This window comes from Ambystoma mexicanum, chromosome 1q (genome assembly GCF_040938575.1).
Source record: "Ambystoma mexicanum isolate Mex_15411 chromosome 1q, UKY_AmexF1_1, whole genome shotgun sequence".
In the NCBI taxonomy this organism is placed as follows: domain Eukaryota; kingdom Metazoa; phylum Chordata; class Amphibia; order Caudata; family Ambystomatidae; genus Ambystoma; species Ambystoma mexicanum.
Window position 1 is genome coordinate 1,215,689,956 of NC_090922.1, and position 19,912 is coordinate 1,215,709,867.

The following is a 19,912-nucleotide window of genomic DNA, read 5'->3' on the forward strand; positions in this document are numbered from 1 at the left end:
TGGTACTCAGTCGTGGAAAGCATGGTTCGTATAGCTTTGGGACCACTACCATGAAGCGACACCTGCACTCATTCCACACTGGGGCCATTCACAAGGTTGTACCTTGCGAGAAGCGTAGTAGGTTGATTGCCTCTACTTCATCCTCCGTTCCTGATCCTGTCACCACAAGGAACACCTCTGTGGGGCAGCGTCTTCCTCAAGCTGCCTCACAGGCCATACAGAATTCTGATGACCCTTACCTTTCGAGGGTCACAGTTGTATGTGTGTACTGTGACACAGTACTCTGCAGGGGGGAGCGACTTCGGAGTGCTTTTAAGACGATTGTCTCAGAGCACCAGAAGACCTGCACACTACCCAAATAAAACCCACTCTACATCTTCCTCTCTCAGCTCGCCCTTTCTTATCCCTTTGGTTGGTGTCCCCCTCCCTTTACCCTCATTTCCCTCCTGTCCTAGTGTGTCGTGTATAAAAAAGAACAAAAAAAATACAAAATAACAAAAATCAAAACAAAAAAAATAAGGCTCTTTTCAGAGCCGCCTTTCACAGTTAAAAAATAGAAGTGAAGATACATAAAGCATAGCCATTTCCATTTCGTGAAAGTCCGCGGACGCTCCGCGAACAGAAAAACAATTGCATTGCTACCCTATTGAAACCAATGCATTTTTCTCTAACAGGAAGTGGTGGCTCTGAAAAGAGCCTTTGGGAGGTGTTTGAATGTAAAACATTTTAACTACGTAAGACGTACTTCAAAACGAATGCTGTATTTCTAAAAAAGTTCGCAGTGCATTTTGTACATTTCTCAGAAAAATCTGATTGCCAGCATAAATAAGATGGACTCCATCTTTGCGAAAAATGTATGTACTACGAAACAAAATATTTTCATTGTTAAAAGAGGACATGCCAAAATCTCTTAGGAAGGCACAAACAGCCTTATTAACATTACGCCTTGCTTTCTCCATTTGTGGACCACATGAGAAAGAACGAAGCCACACTTGTTTCTGCGCAATCCGTGAAAAAATTATTTTAGAGTTTGGAAACATGTCCATTATCTTCTGAAGTCCTTCTTTCATTGCAAATTGCAAAGAAATTCCAGACACATGTCCTAAACTGTTCCCTCCACAATGAATTACAATTATGTCTGGATGTTCCTCTATCTTCAAAGTTGCACAGAGAGGTAGCAAGTCCAACCACTTCATTCCACGCACTCCATGCCATTGCACTTCCACATGTGGGAATCCAAGATCTATAGATACTCCACAGCTTTCTGCATGCACCTTCAACCAATGAATCCACGAGTCTCCCAAAATCCATACAATCTGTGTTTTGAAACACTCAGCCATAGCTATCTGTTCTTCTCTCTGCAAAAACAATATCTGAGAAAACCTCTCCTAGCACAACACACTCACTAAACTTTACTGACCAATCCCTTGCTTCATCCAATCTCATTTCCATACCTCCCCTCCCCAAATTCCCCGGATGTAATACACAGTGTCCTAGAACTACCGCCATGTCCGCGAACGTATCGTAACATGTACAGCCCTTCTACCATTTCGATTTCACTCTCTGTGCCATTCCCTCATTGGATGTAGCTAAGCAATCAAATCACCATCCACCAATCAAATCCAATAACTCTACATGTAACTGCATCATCATAGAGCAGCACTACAAATGTACGGTGTATCTCTCGGACTACAAGTCTCATACCATTGACAACCACGATCTACGAGAAATACTATACAAATCTCCAATATTTCTACTTGCAGCTTGGTCCATATCCATATACATGAACAGAAAGTACAGGTATGCATATTTTCTACACAGTACATGAACACATTTTCTAACCGACTTTTACCTTCTATAATCTGAAAAATGAATGGACGATCATTGTTTCATTGTCCTAAAATGACCTGTCACTTACAAACCTTTATATCGTTTAATTTCTTCATACACACACACACACACATGTAAATACTCTTAATACTATACACGACATATAATCACACAAAATAACATACACACTCTATGATCAAATCTCAAACAATAATATTTGTACAAACACATAATTGGTTTTAATTTTTTTCGTTTATATAAGTACTTACATACATTTATATAGGACAAGCAGACTATGACATTCACTCACTGTTACGTGCAAAAGCAGGCTATGACACATAGCTCTCAACTCACACGCTTTTGGCGGGTGTCACCCGCCTTGTAAAGGATTGACTCACCCGCCAAGCCTCCTGCACGCCCATTCATTCCAATGGGCGTCTCACCCGCCAAAAACAAAATCAGGTGATTTCACCCGCCTTTGCGACACACATGGTTGAGAGCTATGATGACAATGACTCACTATTACATGGAAAAGCTTAGCTACAAGAATAGTGGTATACATTGGTATGTATTATGAATTCCACAAACCAAAGTAAAGATATTTTCTTTCCTACTCTTAGTCATAATATAGTTTTAATGGTTTTCAGGAAGGCGCTGAGCATTTCAATTTAAAAAAAATCTATGTCTAAAATGAAAACAGTGCTATATAGCAACCAAATTACTAATTTCTTTCTTTTACAATTGCAGTGAAGCCCATGCTCCTGAATAGAAGCAGCCGATTTTGATTTACAAAGAACAACTATGAAGCAAACTACTCATTTTTGAAAAAAAAGTAAGTAGATTGTTACCATAATATTTTATTTATAACTCACACGCACTGTACGGTGCATTCATGGTATTTCTGTGCCTAAAAATAGAGATTCTGCACCATTCTGACCAAAAATCCCCCCGTCTTAAACAGTGATCTCCTGTCAGAATGGCCCTCAAATTCCTATTTTTCGGCACACAAATTACCCAACTCAGCCGCTAGAATGTAGATGTTGTAGAACAAACAACTGTTTTAATTGTATAGCTTTACCTATATTATTTATTCTTCTCCACACCACTGGCTTACTTTTTTCTGTCATCTGAACCCCAGTTTAGTAACACATTAATTGAAGAATACCCATCCCTAGTAGTTCGACTTCCCAATTCACAATCACACACCATTACATACATCTTTATCATCTTACTCAAACAATCATGCACACAACACACATGCATTGCAGAAAACCCCAACCCATACCTTTTGTATTTTTTTCAACAGACGCTAAAGAATGCCCACCAAAAAGCAACTCTGTAGAAAGGGACGCAGGAGTAGAGCAAATGAAAAGAAAAGTCTCCAACATAAACACCCATCTATAGCAGAATTTGTAAAAAACGTTGAAACACAACAGCTAATACAGTCATGTTGTGAAACAGAAGAAGTTTCTAGTGCAAAAACCTTGCCTCCTCTATCACAAAGTAAAATGACCCAAAAACTATTAACAGAAAATCAACTATCACTACAAATAAAACTCCTTCTATAAATCTTGATATAGTACAAAGTAAGCATACCAAGAAAAGTATATTAGCCAAAATGTTCCGTCACAAAGTCCTTCAAAATCTGATAAAAACAGGAGAGAAACCAGGTTTAACACTTCAAACCTATCGTAGGAAAGTAATCTTAGAAGCATTGATAGACATTGCAATTCTTCTCAAAAGAAACTTATTTATTGTTGTGTTAAACAGAATTAAACCACTAACAAAACTAATAACTAAATTTCAAAAAAGACTTCTCAATAAACGAAATGTGAACAGAAATAACTTCTTAAATATCTGTGGAGGTGAATGGAGTCACACTACAAACACAGAACCATACTTTAATGAAGAAGCGTACAAACAAAAGCAAACAAATACAATTGCCATACATAGCAGTGGTCAAGGTTATGAAAAAGTTAATAATACCATAATGAAACAAGAAGTACTCCTTACAAAAATATGCCCTAAAAACTTAGATTTACCCCTCCATTCGACTGAATCAGAACATCTAATTTAGACATGGCCATGCACGTCAATGTGTAACATTCCCAAAAAAATGTTCAAATCTTTACGCCTATTCCTCAATCAATATGTGAAAAGCAAAGACAAAATCAAATTTAAAATACTGCAAAGTATGGATGCTTGTCCAGTACGCAAGCACACAGGACTGCAAGGACATTCGTTGGCCTGCATATCAGGAGCTACTTTCAAAACAACCTTCCATGATATCAAAAGGATATCAACACATCATGCAAGTATAAGAAATCTAGTTTATAAACTGTATTATGCAAAAACTCCTGCTTTAGCACTAGCCAATTTAAATAACATTCTTCTACATGGTACACCAAAAGACCTACTAGAAGAAATCGAGTATATACAGAAAAAATATTTTGGAAATGAAACCCACTTACAAGATGAATTAGCTGTCAACCAACTTCATAACAAATCTGCACATGGCAACCTTTCACTACACACATACAAAAAAGAAATACTAAAATTTCAAAGCACTTCAGCTGAAGTACCAAACCACGTGTGTGTATGTTGCCGCAGAACGTGTTATAAAAGTAACACAAAAACTATAGACCTTTCATACAAAATAGAAGACAATGAAGATTCTAAATGGTTTGAATTAGCTCTCTACTTTATAGCAGAAAACAAATACGAAATAACTGACCCCATAATACTTTGCAGTTACTGAACTACCAAACTTGACAACAACCAAACTCCATCACGTGCTATCTCAAATAACTTGGAATTACATCCACTACCAAAACTCCTTCAACAACTTAATTTATATGAGAGCATCATGATTCAAACAGTTCATCCATTTCAAGCAATAATACGCCTTCAACCAAAAACTGCAAAATTACTTCCCTCTGAATTAGTGAAAGGTATTCGTGGAAAAGTAGTGTATTTACCATTAGATCTAAAAGAAAATGTGCACACTCTAGGAGTGCAACGTCCAATGAAACAATCTTTAATTATCTTGCTAAATGGAGTACCTACAAAAGACAAAAAAATTTGGCAACAACTGGTAGATTTACATAAAGTTAGAGAAGCCCTGCAATATCTCAAAGAGAATAATGATTATTACAAAGAAATTAATATCGAAGAAAACTTGAAAGATACAACTGAAATAATTCAAGAGACACAAGAAACTGGTCAATTTGAGCTCCTAGATCCTGCTACAATAGCAAACACTTTAGACCATTATACAATTCACCCATTGTACTCTAATGACATCATAGAAGATGCACTGGAAACGTACCAAATGCGTCAAACAAAATGATTAACAATCAGCATATGGGAAAAAAGTATAGAAGCACATGCTTTTCCTCTACTCTTTCCTACTGGCAAAGGAGGAAGATACGATGATAGACCTGTTCAAATATCAGCATCAGAATATTGCTCATTACGAATGTATTCTGAAGATCCCAGATTTCGACAAAATGTGGAATACATATTCCACCTACTCTTTGAAAGTGAACTAGCAACGTTATGTTACGGAGTTGCACACATATTAAAATCAGGATCACACTTTCAAAATATGACAGCCACACAATTATTACAAAAAGTTCAACAAAAAGATGAGGTTTTACAGGCAAATCTTACAAATCTATTAGCAAATATGCAAGGTACTAAAGAGTACTGGTTTCGACGCCATGGAGATGTACGTTGTATGATCAGAAACCTTGGCCCACCCACTTGGTTTGTTACATTAAGTTGCGCAGAATATGCATGGGAAGATTTACATGCTTTCATACGCATATCAAACGAAAACAAAACATACATAGATATACTAACACCTGGAGAACTTTGTTCTCAGGATCCTGTTAATGTTTCTAGATATTTTCACCATCGCTTCATTGCTATGCTACATTTTATTTGTAATAAAACTGTTCCTCCCCTTGGAGAAGTGCAACACTTCTTTTGGAGAAAAGAATACCAAGCCAGAGGAGCACCACATGTCCACATGCTTTTATGGATTAAAGATGCTCCTAAATTTGGTCAAGACAGTGATGCCACTGTTTTACAGTTTATTGAAAAATATGTCACTTGTGAAATTCCGTCAGAATCCACAAATAGTGATCTTCATGCAAAAATCTTACAATTCCAAAGACACAAATGTGGCAAATATTGTCATCGCAAATACAAAAACAAAGGGAAATACTACACCAAATGCGAATTTGGTTTCCCTAGACCAGTTACAAATACAGGTCAAGTGAACAACCTCATGTCTTCAGTTAGACATAGGGCCTCATTACAACTCAGGCGTTAAGGGTTAACGCCACCGTTAACCCTTAACGCCTGATTCTGATTTTAACGCCTGCTTTTAGAAGGCGTTAAAATCCATGGCGCTAACCTGCCATGGTGCTAATTACGCCGCCGTAATTTACGGCGGCGTAATTAGCGCCTTCCCCACTCCCATTATGCCCTATGGGGCAAAAATGGGAATGGGGAAGGGAAAATGGGAAATGGGGATTTACCGCCCCACTCACCTTGGAATGGGGCGGTAAATCCGCCATCCACCATGGTGTAAACGGAGTTTACACCATGGTGGTAAAGTTGGTGCACTTAGCACCAAGGTTGTAATGAGGCCCATAGTGTTAAAGGTAAGTCTCCTAAAAATACATATTGCATAAAAAGAAAAGAAGAAGAAAAATATATCAATGATTACAATGCAATCACTGCCCACTTGTGGAATGCAAACATAGATGTGCAGTACATTGCAGACAATTCTACTGCAGTTGCACGATATGTCAAAGCATACTTAACCAAATAAGAAAAGACAGAGCTCCAAGACCTCTGGAATGACCTGTCATCAGATAAAACAGTGTCTCAGAAATTATACAGCTTGAGCATAAAAATGCTGTCCCATAGAGAATGTGGATCCTATGAAGCAGCTGATCGATTAACTGGTACTGCATTGTATGGTAAATCTGCAAATATAGTTTGGCTAAGTCTTGTTCCAGCTAAATCTAGAAAAAGAGTTCTAAAATCATACGAAGATATAGAAACAATAGCCAAACATGATCCCAACAGCCAAGACATTTTAAAAAACAATGTATTGGACACATACTACCCAAACAGGAGTACCACTTTGGAAACCATGTGTCTATACCACATAGCCCAAAACTACACATACAAAAATAATAAAAAAACCTAATGAGCAAAACCGTGAAAGTGACAAACTGTGATGGCAGCTTAGTAAAACTCACCAAACTAAATTTAATTAATTATATCAAATTGTCATTAAAGACTCCTCAACATAAAGAAATATATTACATGTCCCTGCTACAACTCTTCAAACCATGGAGAAAAGAAGAAGAAATACTAGATACCTATGACTCATATGAAGACGCTTTCAAAGCCAATGAAAGCAGTATAACTGATGTAAAATTTTGCACAGTACAAAACAATGTTGCACAATGAACAGCAACACGAAGAGGAACTCCAGGTCCAACTAGATAAGGACACTCCTGACAGTAGTCAACCTTCTGTCATAGGAAGCTAAGAACCACTGGGAGAACCACTAATAACAAATGAGGCAGAATTAGCTATGATAGAAGTAGAAAACACCATGTGTCACTATGAAGATAAAGAAGACTTAACTACACTACAATCAAAACTAAACAAAGAGCAACGTAGCATTTTTCAAGAAATAACAAAAGAAATTGCACATGGTGTGCAACATGAAAACAAAGAATGCACCTGTCAAAATTACAAACCTATACTATTGTATGTCAGTGGTGAAGCTGGTTCTGGCAAAACATTCCTAATCAAAATCATCAGTAAGTTCCTTCAACAATTGACAAACAACAAACTGTCAGCTGTTGTGACTGCCCCCACAGGTTTAGCTGCCTACAACATAGGTGGTGTCACTTTACACCGATTACTACTCCTGCCAGTAGAACACCAAAACAAGTTAGAATATTCCAAACTTTCTGCAGAAGCTGCAATGGAAGTACGCAGAGTATTGAAACAAATGAAAATGCTACTAATAGATGAAGTGAGCATGGTGTCCAACCTAATGTTGGCTTTGATTCACCTCAGATTACAAGAATTACTCAAAACAAACTATGAAGAGCTCTTTGCAGGAAAACACATCATTGTTTTCGGAGATCTTCTTCAATTAACACCTGTAAAAGGTGAGCCTATTTTTAAAACGTTAGGACACAAACTGTGCCGTAAAACTGTTGGCAGCATTGGAAATGTCAACCTTTGGCAACATTTCCAATACAGAGAATTAACAGAAAACATGCGCCAATCTGCAGATCTCACTTATGCCAACATCTTAAAAAGTATCAGAGTTGGTATACTTTCTAGAGAAGCAGAAGCAATATTGAAAACCCGGCACATTCATGCACTTTATGGTGATAATGCATGTGCTACAGATGTTATGGAACAATTAGCCCACAGAAATGTCAATTGTATGGCCTTAATGCCAACTCTTGCAAGCTGTTTCAAATTCAATGAAATAATGTTAAGCAAAGAAATGCAACCAATTATGGAAATTAGCGCCACAGACAAAGTAGATGTACATGGAATGACACTACCCATGTGTGACCAAGCCACAGCAAGACTAAATAGTTTAGAAAAATCAATCTCAAACACAGCAGGATTGGAAAAGATATTAAAATTATCCTTAGATTGCAGAGTAATGCTTAAACGTAACCTTGACGTGGACCAAGGACTAGTTAATGGAGCACTGGGTACAGTTGTTGGCTTTCAAACATACCCACGTGACAACAAAATTCAGTTTGTCAATATTCTCTTTGACAAACTTTCAGAAGTAAAAAGAATAGGACGCTCAGCAGCTTGATTCCTTCTCTTCAAAGACATGTATGTACGCAGAGAACAATTTTCGCTAACTCTTGCATACGCAGTCACCATTCATAAATCACAACGTTTTACTCTAGACAAAGCAATGATAGACATTGGTAGCACAGTCTTTAAAGAAGGCATGAGCTACGTAGCACTGTCACGCTTACGTACAATTGGCAGTCTATTTCTAATAAACTTTGATGCAAGTAAAGTAAACGCTGATATTCCTTGCATTTTAGAATACAATAGACTTCGTTCACTATACACCCCCATCTACAAACATATCCTGTTCCACAAAAAGGAAAATGTTATAAAAGAAAACTAAATCAAACAGAAATGCAACAGGATGTCACTGCAAATCCTCCAAAGAGACTAAAAGAAACTTAAACTTCATCAAGTACCACAAGCAAAAAAGAACCAATTAGAGAAAGTAAACCAAGTACTTCGTCAAAGAAGGAAGACAAACTAAAAAAAAATCACTCAGATACAGAACTACCTGGTCCATTTAAACTTATAAATGAAATAGGTGTAAATTGCTATGCAAATGTAGCAATCAATATTCTATTTCAAATACCAGCAATTGTTGACAACATTTACTTACACTTTAGAGACCCATTGTGTATGCAAATGTTAGTACTTCATAGAAATGCAAAAAACAATCCTGACACCCCGTATACTGTTCATGGAATAAGAGAAGTATTGGACTACTGTGCTGGAATGGTGAAATTCACTATAAACTCACAGGAAGATCCACAAGAATTTCTAATGTACTTACTATTAGTACTGGAAAACAAAAACATACCTATAAATGAAATCTTCCAGATTTCATACATGTGGAAACATACATGCACTCTCTGCAACAATGTGACACAAGAACAAATCCCCAATGAGCGCTTTGTCTATATATCAATACCTAATTGTGAATCCGTTCCATTTCAGCAGCTTGTACAAAATGCAAACCACGGTAGATTATGTTCTACCTGCAATTCGGATAATCGCTCCACATTACTAATACAAACACATAGTAAATACGTAATACTAATGCTTCTACGTTACAATGCAGATGGTACGAAAAACAACTGCAAGCTGACTGGATTCACACATGGTCAAATATCACTTGGTAGGAAAACCTTCACAACAATAGGTATAATCTACCACGCAGGAGCCACAACCAACTCAGGGCACTACACTGCATATATAAAAAAAAAATGTGGATGGTTTGAATGTAATGATAGTACCGTTACTCCAAAGCAGAGATTACCAGCTAATCTTACAAATGCGTATTTAATGTTCTTAAAACCAGAATTTGATAACTGAACTGTACTTAAACCTTAAGTACACTTGTAGTAAAAAAATATAAACTGTCACAATATTTCAAAACCTATCTAACTGCCCAAAGATTCTACAACAACTAATCAGATAAATTAATACCACTCAAATAGAGCAAAAAATAGACAGAATACGCCAATTGGTATCTAACTGTCCCAAAATTTACAAATATGCAAACGGATAAATCAATACCACGAAATTATATCAAAACATAAACAGTTACAATACGCCTACTGGTATCTAACTGGGCCAAAATTTTACAATATCCAAAAAAAATACCTAATATCTTACTGCTCACAAAAACTGAAACAATCATATGCATAAAGCATTAGGCAGAAAGAACAAGTAAACGCGGAAAACAAACAAATAAATAAACTGTAGCATAACAGAAAAAGGCTTTTTTTTAATCCAACATGGATTTTTTTTCTCCCACAGACCCAATGATTTTAGCAACAAACACAGAAACTTTGCAAATTGCACAGTACTCTGGTTTGTAATCTACTAAATATGAGGGTCAAGAAAAAGAAGAAAATGTTGATTGTACAATGTAAAAAGTGATTATAAAATACTAATACTAACATGCTATTTTCTTTTATTACAGAACTGAACAAGAAAAACATGGACTCCCATTACTAAACCAAATAGTACGTATAACAAGATAAATACAACCATCGCACCATATCACACCCATACAAGCTTATAACATTGTTCCTTATAAATTAGTTTTTGACCCAAAGTTAAAAGCCACTATGGGTGTGATATGCTGCGGTGGTTGTGGCCAGGGCATACACATCAACTTTCTATACCCTGGCCACAACCACCGCAGCATATCACACCCATAGATGCAAGCATTGCAACCATTTTTATGTCCGCGGACAGGGGGAAGGTCCTAGGACACATTCAACTTGCACGAGGACAATACAAACAGCGTCCTCAGGACACCCCCATTTTCTTTATGTACGAACATTTCAGGACACCACGATTGTTCTTAAAACATTTTCACCTTGCCAACGAACAATACAGACAACGTCTCCAGGACACCCCCTGCAAACATTCCAAGACCCCACGAGTGTTCTTAGAACACTTTCAAGTTGACACCGAATCCGTTCTGTTTATTTACGAACATTCCAGAACAGCCGTGTTGTCCGCAGACAAATCGAACACAACAAAAGCGTCTAGCACATAAATAAAATACAACTTTGAACCTATCTCATACTCCCCATCCTCCCCAAAGACTTCTACACACCAACACACTCTACTAAATACACATTTTGAACAAACTTTCACCACGCTGTCTGCGGACGTCCGCAAATGCAAGATGGCGGGCGCGACAGAAAATCTGACGCGCACCACGCCGCCCAATCAGCGAACACGTCGCATGTCCGCGGACATGACGCAAGCCGGTGGGCCAATCGGGGTGCTGTCCGCGGAGCGAACAGGGAAGTCCGTCCGCGAGGCGAACACAGATATCACTAATTTTTTTGCCTTACACTTTGGTCATTTTTAAAAAAAACTACTGGACAGATTTACACCAAATTTGCAAAAGCACGCTTTTGAGACCAGGCCGCCGCTCCTGCCGCAAATTTGATGTAAATCCGTCCAGCGGTTCGGGCTGTAGCCGTGCGCACATTTTTTTTCCCATTCAGTCTAAAAAAAAAGTTTTGGGACCCCGCCTATAACTTTTCCCCCCCTGGACGAATCCTCACCAAACCTTGCAAAAAAGTTCAGAGTGGGCCATATACTTTTTTTGCAAAGTTTGGTGAGGATTCGTTCAGGGGGAGAGAAGTTATAAGCCACCCAAAAAGTGCTCTTCCTATGGAAACACCAACTTAACCATAACTACATGGCCACTACCGTGGCCATGTAATATATATATATATTTATTTACATTTAGATGTATTCATCTATCTGCGCTATGTAGCAATAAGCTGATTCAAAGCAGACATCTGGGAAAATAAAAGGCAACTTGTCGGAGGATAAGCTAGGAGGGTGGAAAGGGGTAGCACATGAAGTAATCTAATTTACAATGTGTTCTTCAATGGGATTGTGCCACTGTAGAACGCTTTCGTAAATCAGGCCCTATGTATTCACGATGAGATACGTTATACATTTCAGTTCTAGGCATACAATACAAATATGCACTGTACAATATTTTGCACAAGTCAAGAACACTGCAGTGAGCTTCCATTGTAAAACAAATGTGGATTTCAGATGAACAGGAAGACATATTATCCAGCTTCTAACATTCAAAAGACAAAAACCGAGAGGACGGAGGACCTATTGTCTGCACTTTTTGTCGTGGTCAGATGTTAAGAAGGCTGTTTCATTTCTTCTGCAATTTTTGGACTTTAGGTTGTATTCCAGTTCTTAGGTGGCAAGACGAGATGACAAGATGCACTTAAATACATGTTAGAAGTCTTGGAAGGCTTTCTTGAACAACTACAACTTGAGTTCATTCCTGAGTGTAACGTGACTGTATTCAGGTCTGAGGGTTTTGGGCATTGTGGTACAGATGTTGGGTGCCATAAGGGCAAAGGATCCTTCTCCATGACAAAATCTTTTGTATTTAGTGGGTATGATTTTTCCCCACCAATCGAGCACTTTCCCATGCAGAAACTATGTAGGACCTAAGATGAATAGGCCATGGTGTACACAGTGATTTTATTTCAACCTAGTAACAACGCAAACTGCAACTTTGAACAAGTTTGGCATTGCAATGTGCCAGATGAGCGTGTTGTTTCCCCGGCTCGAACCTGAAGCTCACTGTTGCACTCACTGCCTTCCAACTGCCTCTTTTAACCGCCTGTGTCTTCATTGCTGATCTCTATCAAGAGACGATCAGACCATGGGGAACACTCAAACCGCCATCCAACTCGAACTGCATATCTAGTCACCAGCATTTTCAACATCGAACGACCTTCAAACTCGCCCTGTTGACCCTCACGATCAGCACTTCTTCAAATCGCAAATAAGTTAAACTCTACCGTGGCTCGACACCCGATCCCAGCCTGCAACAATGCAACCGACACAGTCAAACCTGATTCAAACTGGACAGATATCACCAAGAAGCCTTGTTTGATGCTGTTAAACTGCCAAGAACTGCAATAGTTACTGACTCTTACTGCCCCCTTGACCCTGTGTAAGAGGTTTTTAGGCGTGCATGTGATTTCATCTTTGAGCTTCTGAGGTGCCAGGAGTCTTGAGCTTTTAATGGATGCCTTCTGTCCAGTCCAAGTGTGGACTTTTATGGGAAGGAGAACACCACCTTAGGCTTCTAATTGCCACAGATATTAGTAGCTGTGATGAGGCAGTTAAGCACATGTATGTAAGTGGGAAATGGTAGGTTCCGGGTAATGCATTTGTGACAAATTGAAATCCGCCATGCAGAAGCACAAGGAAGAGTAGGGGCAAAAACACCCAATCAGCCCTCACACATCTACATACCAAGAGCCAACACAATCATAGAGGTAAAAGGGGAACAGTTATGAGATGTAACTCCTTTTTTTGTAATAATGTGGGCTGAGAGAAGGCTATACTTTCAAGAGGGGTGTGGATGTGATTCAGTAGCGACCCAAAGAGCAACGTATACCCGTCCAAAATAAAGGGAACGTCCAATCAAGGTTCTATAAAAATAGATATACTTTAATAAAACACATTAGCAACAAAAGTAAGTAAATGGAAAAAGACTATACAAAACGCATCCTAGCAGAAAGAACAAAGAATAAGCCAAGAAAGCACAATGCAGCACGCTGATTGATGAATCAGGGGTCTAAGGCAAGTAATAACCACCATGTTTGATAAAAATGATGTGTTGTTTGATCTAAAAAGGGAATTAATGTCCTGACCAGTCCAGCATTGCTTTAAATATGATTAAAACGAAATGCTGCACCACCAATCCCTATGTGAGTGCCTCCCCTCCTGGAACACGGTCACTCAGTCATCACTGTCCCGTGGCATGTCCAGTCACAAGTGTGCATACTCAAATAATATGAATGGCATGCGTTCTACTTCTCAGACAAAGGTTCCAGTTTATCTTATATCATGCTTTGCCTTCTTCACACATCTGAAGACACGGCCCTAATTCACACCTACTTGTGCCTTCTATAGCATTGACTCATGCAAACATAACAGAAGCAGCTACAGGATCAGGATACACCATTTCTCCATCTGTTTTCCCCTGAGGGAACTAACTTTCCCAGGATTATTTTCTGCCTCCCTTTAAGTCATTGCCCATCCATGTTAATAGTTAACAAATAGTGTTCACACCAAGAGGCACCATACCTACACCTAGTGTGCAGTTGTAGGCAAGATCCACATACGCATGCATCTCAGTGCACCCATGAAAACCACCCACATACCCTCTAGCCTGCAGCCCATTCAACATCCTGCCACCATCCATGGAAATAATAATGTTGATATCTGTCATGGTCATTGCCTTCACAATATCAATGTATAGAGCTGCAACCTATCACAATGCATTGACAAGAGCAGGCATTTTATGCAGATCTGATAAAGTTCACTGGATGCCAACACACTGCAACCATTTCTCAGCATTGTTTTGCAGCATTTGTATGGGGTGTAATGCCACATATATTCCTTTCTACTCTCCCCACCTCATCTCCAACCCATAACTAACCTGATATATAATTTAAAATATACCCTCACAAAACACCCTCTCTAAAAGAAATCGTGTGGAAAAATGCAAGGAAACGCCCATGTTGGATTGAGCCGGTACCCCTTTTGGTACCCAAAATTAAAAAGTTCTTCTGCAGAGATATGTCAGACCAATGCTGGTCTCGCCTTCTTTTCCTTACTTTTCACTGATGAGCAAACCATACTCCAACACACTCTTATGATAAGCAATCAAATGATATGATTGGTTATTTATAACGCGCTTAATACCCTGAGTTTTCTAAGCGCGGACCTGGGGATCGAACCTTGGTTGCTCTGTGTCGTCTTGCTTCCAAGGCGAGTGGGTTACCCCTGAGCTATCCTCCTTAGACAATACGAAGCAAAAACAAATGCCCTGCTCATTGTTACATATACTTGTTCCTTCCCACTTGCTTTTCCGGCCTCTTTTATTGGGTCACCCAAGACAACATTCTGGGCGAGTGTGTGCTCAGGCACCTTCAAGAGGATCAAGGATAATGTGAAACATTATCACATTGAACACGTTGGGCCCAGGTAGGAAGCCTTCTTAATGCAGCATTCGCTCCCACCAGGCAGGCTTGAATATTTTTTTATGAATTGATCCTAAATCGGATACAGTGTCGCTGGAAAAGCTCCCGCCTCCCCCTATCCCATGCACTTGCACGTTCTCAATGTCACTGAGCCTAGTAAGATCGTTGTTTTTGTTCTCCCTTTTTACCCTGCCTTGCCATGTCGCACTCTGAAACACGTGTACGAGCGCAATATAAATAAAATATTGATTCAATTCAATATCACACAAAGACGACCATGGAGATATGTAATGTGTGAGTTGTCATTCATAACGCACTTATACACAAGTGTTTCAAGATGCAAGAGTCATGTGATGTGGGCAATACATAAAAGATCTGCTTCCATTCATTAAATGTAGGTTCAGACCTGATCTTTTAATTTGACTCAATGTTCAGAAAAATAAATTAGCTGGTTTTAAAAAGTGTCAGCATTCTGCATGTGCACAGCTTTCGGGTACTATATGTAAATATAAAATGCATACAGAAAGCACAGTATTTTGGACAATAACAGCGTTTGGGAACTGCAAATTCACTAATGAAAAATGGTGTGTCCAATATGCCAAGAATTGATGTTATCTACCTCTGCTTCACCATTTTCAATTTAAGGTCAGATGGATAAGAAAGTCAGGGTGAATAAAAATGACAAATGTTCTGATTACTGTGTATTCTGTGCACTATTAATGTATACAAATGAACCACATACCTATGGTGGGATATCAGCAGTGCTGCAACCAGTAAAATTGACGATAAAACAATTATTGGCAGAATTACATACATGCCAATGTCATTTTGGGTGGAATCTTCATCTGCAGAAAAGGATAACAAGAAGGGGAAAAGATTGTCATGCATCTATCAATTGTTTTTCTTTATATTATCAACATTCCTAAATATAGCAATTAATCTCATCACCAATGGTCACTACTCATTTACTGTCCACTGCTGAGATTTGTTCAGTATTTCAAACCAACAAGTGTCAATCAGCTTTTAGCGTGTTATTTGTACTTCTCCCCCACACTACCAATTGCCCTTAGTCCCTCTGTGGTGATACGCATCTGGTTCACTGTTGAAAACTGTATTTAATTTAAGACTAAGCTTACGCCATTTGTTAATAAGTGCACTTGGCCTCATTTTGAGAATTGAGTCCGACCCACTGCTGCAATTAGTATCTAGATTTATCTGCTTGCCTGTTCCCACATTCTGTTCATAAGTACTCACTCCTCATCTGACATGTCTGATCAATCCAACTACTGTAAACGCATTGTACCCAGCCCTGCTGTAACCTTGTTGACCATAAATTTGAGACCAATGTGACTAATGTAATTGCACTTTTTATAGGCTTCTGTGTTTTTCTTAAATCTAGTTCAGCTATTTACACCTTAATTCTTGCCCTGTGCTCATGCCGACCCTAGCCTTACAACCACTGAGACCACAGTAACATTACTGTATTCAGGAACCTGCGCCCACTCTGGTCTTAGACACGTGTGAATTGGTGTTACTTTGATCTCAGATACTTGTGCATCTGTCCCTCTCGAACCTAGATAGCCATGCATACCTGAACCTAGATTCACTTTTTATGCCGACCCTAGCGTCTGCAACTACTATAACTGCTCTGCACCTAGACATCAGCGTTTATCTTAAACGTAGATATTTATGTATCAGTGCCTATTCTGAATGTAGGTATTTCTGTATCTGTGTTATTGTAAATGTAGGCAGTTGTGCATTGGTGCCTAGTTCAAATCTGAATTGCTGTGCATACTTTGAATCTGACCCTTGCCTCTGTGACCATCGCTTCAGTTCTGCATCTAGGTATTTATGCCCATCTTGATTCTAGATAGTCGTGCATCTGTGCCTACCCTGATTTTGATATATGCGCATACCCGAACCCACCTTAATGCCATTCTTACCACTAGCTAGCCACGTCACACACAAACTATGTATATGCCTTTGACCTACACTGTCCTACTGACGACCATCCTATATCTAATAAGGATACTAGACCATACCATGCCTTCACCAACGCATGCATATGCAACACCACACAACAAACCCCTCTGTCTAAATGGCCTGACTACAAGACCTTGTTGCCTCCTCCATAGAAACCTCAAACTCCATGCCAGACTTCCCAAAATGTACGAACCTGTAGCCAAAACCTCTTATCCTCCCCCTAATAACACCACTAGAAACCCAAGAGGCCAGCAGCCCCACTCCAAAGCCCCCTCTCACAAAGTTACCAACACGCAGCACCCACTCCAATCAAGACCACAATACTCACCCTAGGCGCTACCCCAACACCCAGGCACCACCCTTGGAGCCTACACAGACTAACATAAAAGGAGCTCTAATCAATGCCCGCTCTATGGTGGCCCACGCAACCGAAATAGCCGACCTTCTCCTTATGGAAAAAATGGATTTCCTTGCTATCACGGAATCCTGGCTGCACTCAGCAGTCGGCCCAGCAATCATGCTAGCCATCCCTAAGGATTACACCCTTCTAAGAATAGATCGCACCAGCTATAGAGGTGGAGGCCTGGCCATAATTGTCAAAACTAGCTTAGCACTGAGACTTACACCACCACTACATAAAGATTCCTGTAAATCCCTCACCGCCAAGCTGACCATTTCTGATACCCAAACTCTATCCATTCACCTCATATACAGACCTCCAGGCCCACTAGGTTCCTTTGAAGAAGATCTTACTAAAATCCTGTCTGACAACCTTAAAAACTCCTCTCGATGCCTTCTCTTAGGAGACCTTAACCTTGGCGTCAAAGACCCTTCATACCATAACGCCCTGCAGATTAACGACTCTCTTGAGGAATTAAGGTTCACCCAAAAGGTATCGAGTGCCACCCATACTAAAGGTAGAACCCTTGACTGGATAGCAGAGTACAACTGCCAGACTTCCATCACTTCTTCAACACTGCTGCCCTGGACCGACCACCACCTGATCTCCTTCTCCATAGCGGCGACAGCCCCCACACAAACCGTTAACATAGCTCCTGCCATTCCCACTAGAAACAAGAAAAATATTACTGCAGACAAACTCATCCTGATGATTACACCTACCTTGAACTCTCTTCTTGCTCTCACAGACCCATTCATCTTAGTAGAAGAATACAACAAAGTATTGCTATCTGCCCTAGACACCATAGCGCCTTTGATAGTCACAAAGAGTAAACAGAAAAAACATGTGAATACTTGGTTCTCTCCCCATCTAAAAGCCATCAGACGGGAGAAACGTAAATGCAAACACATTTGGAGACCACAGCCTTCTGACACCAACAAAAACAACCTTAGCAAACTGGCCTCCCTCTACAAAAAGGGGATTATCCTTGCCAAACAAGAATCATACAACTTGCGCATCACCCAAGCGAACTCAAATACCAAGGAACTGTTCACTATCCTCAAAGAGATAGAAATGCCTATCCAAGCCCCCGATACCTGCCTTAAAGACAAACTGGCCGATTCATGGAATAATTAGCGCGGCGCAAGTGGCCAAAAACGTGCGATTCGCAGTGGAATAGCGAAAATCGCAGTGCAAGTGCGAAAATTGCACGAAAAGCAGCGCACATCGATTCATGGAAGGCCGTGCGCGAGAAAACCATCGGATGTGCGCTAAAAAAGTTTGCGCCGCACGTTGGCGCACAGGCCATCTAACGGCGTGCGCCAGGTCACAGCGAAAATCGCACAGGCCGCAGCGAAAATCGCACATAGCGCGGCGCACACAACAAAAGTAGGCGGAACACGGGTCGTAACACTTGGAATGGGGAACAACTTGCCAAAATGTGGGCGTCACGGGGGAAGTACAGGGTGCAAGTGCGCGGAACGCCCACACGCTCGCCTACAACACGTATTCATGGAATCGAATAGGGCAAAAAAGCGCACGGTCAAACCAGCGCACAGGCACAAACACGACCGCCACAAGAAAGCAGGCGGTAGCGTCTCTGCGCCTGTAATAAATGTGCGCCAAAAGGTGCGCCAACAAATAGCACCTGTATAGAGCTATGATGAATGTCCTATACTGTGGCCCTCCAGGACAAATGACGTGCAAAGGGGTACCCACAAACACGGACACCCGCTGACTGAAAAATAACGTGTGCGTGTATTCCGGGGTGCGCGGGAACTTTCACACGCGATTTGGCAGGGTACGTGGATTTCAGGGGTGCGCGGGAAGTTCCACACGCGATTTGGCCGGGTACGTGCGTGGGAATTTCCACATGCAACTTGGCCGGGTACGTGGATCTCAGGGGTGCGCGGGAAGTCTAACACGCGATTTGGCAGGGTACGTGGATTTCAGGGGTGCGCGGGAAGTTCCACGCGCGATTTGGCCGGGTACGTGCGCGGGAATTTCCACACGCGATTTGGCTGGGTACGTGGATCTCAGGGGTGCGCGGGAAGTCTCACACGCGATTTGGCAGGGTACGTGGATTTCAAGGGTGCGCGGGAAGTTCCACACGCGATTTGGCCGGGTACGTGCACGGGAATGTCCACACGCGACTTGGCTGGGTACGTGGATCTAAGGGGTGCGCGGGAAGTCTCACACGCGATTTGGCAGGGTACGTGGATTTCAGGGGTGCGCGGGAAGTTCTACACGTGATTTGGCAGGGTACGTGCGCGGGAATTTCCACACCCGATTTGGCTGGGTATGT

At 40.5% G+C, this 19,912-nt stretch overlaps 1 protein-coding gene across 1 annotated transcript in view; it reads right to left on the minus strand.

Annotated features, from left to right (window-relative positions):
- The window catches only part of LEPR (leptin receptor), a 1,083,230-nt gene that overhangs the window by 45,130 nt on the left and 1,018,188 nt on the right, over positions 1 to 19,912 (minus strand). The window contains exon 19 of the mRNA XM_069641975.1: positions 15,967 to 16,063. Coding sequence (XP_069498076.1) covers positions 15,967 to 16,063 — 97 coding nt within the window. The remainder of the gene's footprint in view (positions 1 to 15,966; positions 16,064 to 19,912) is intronic.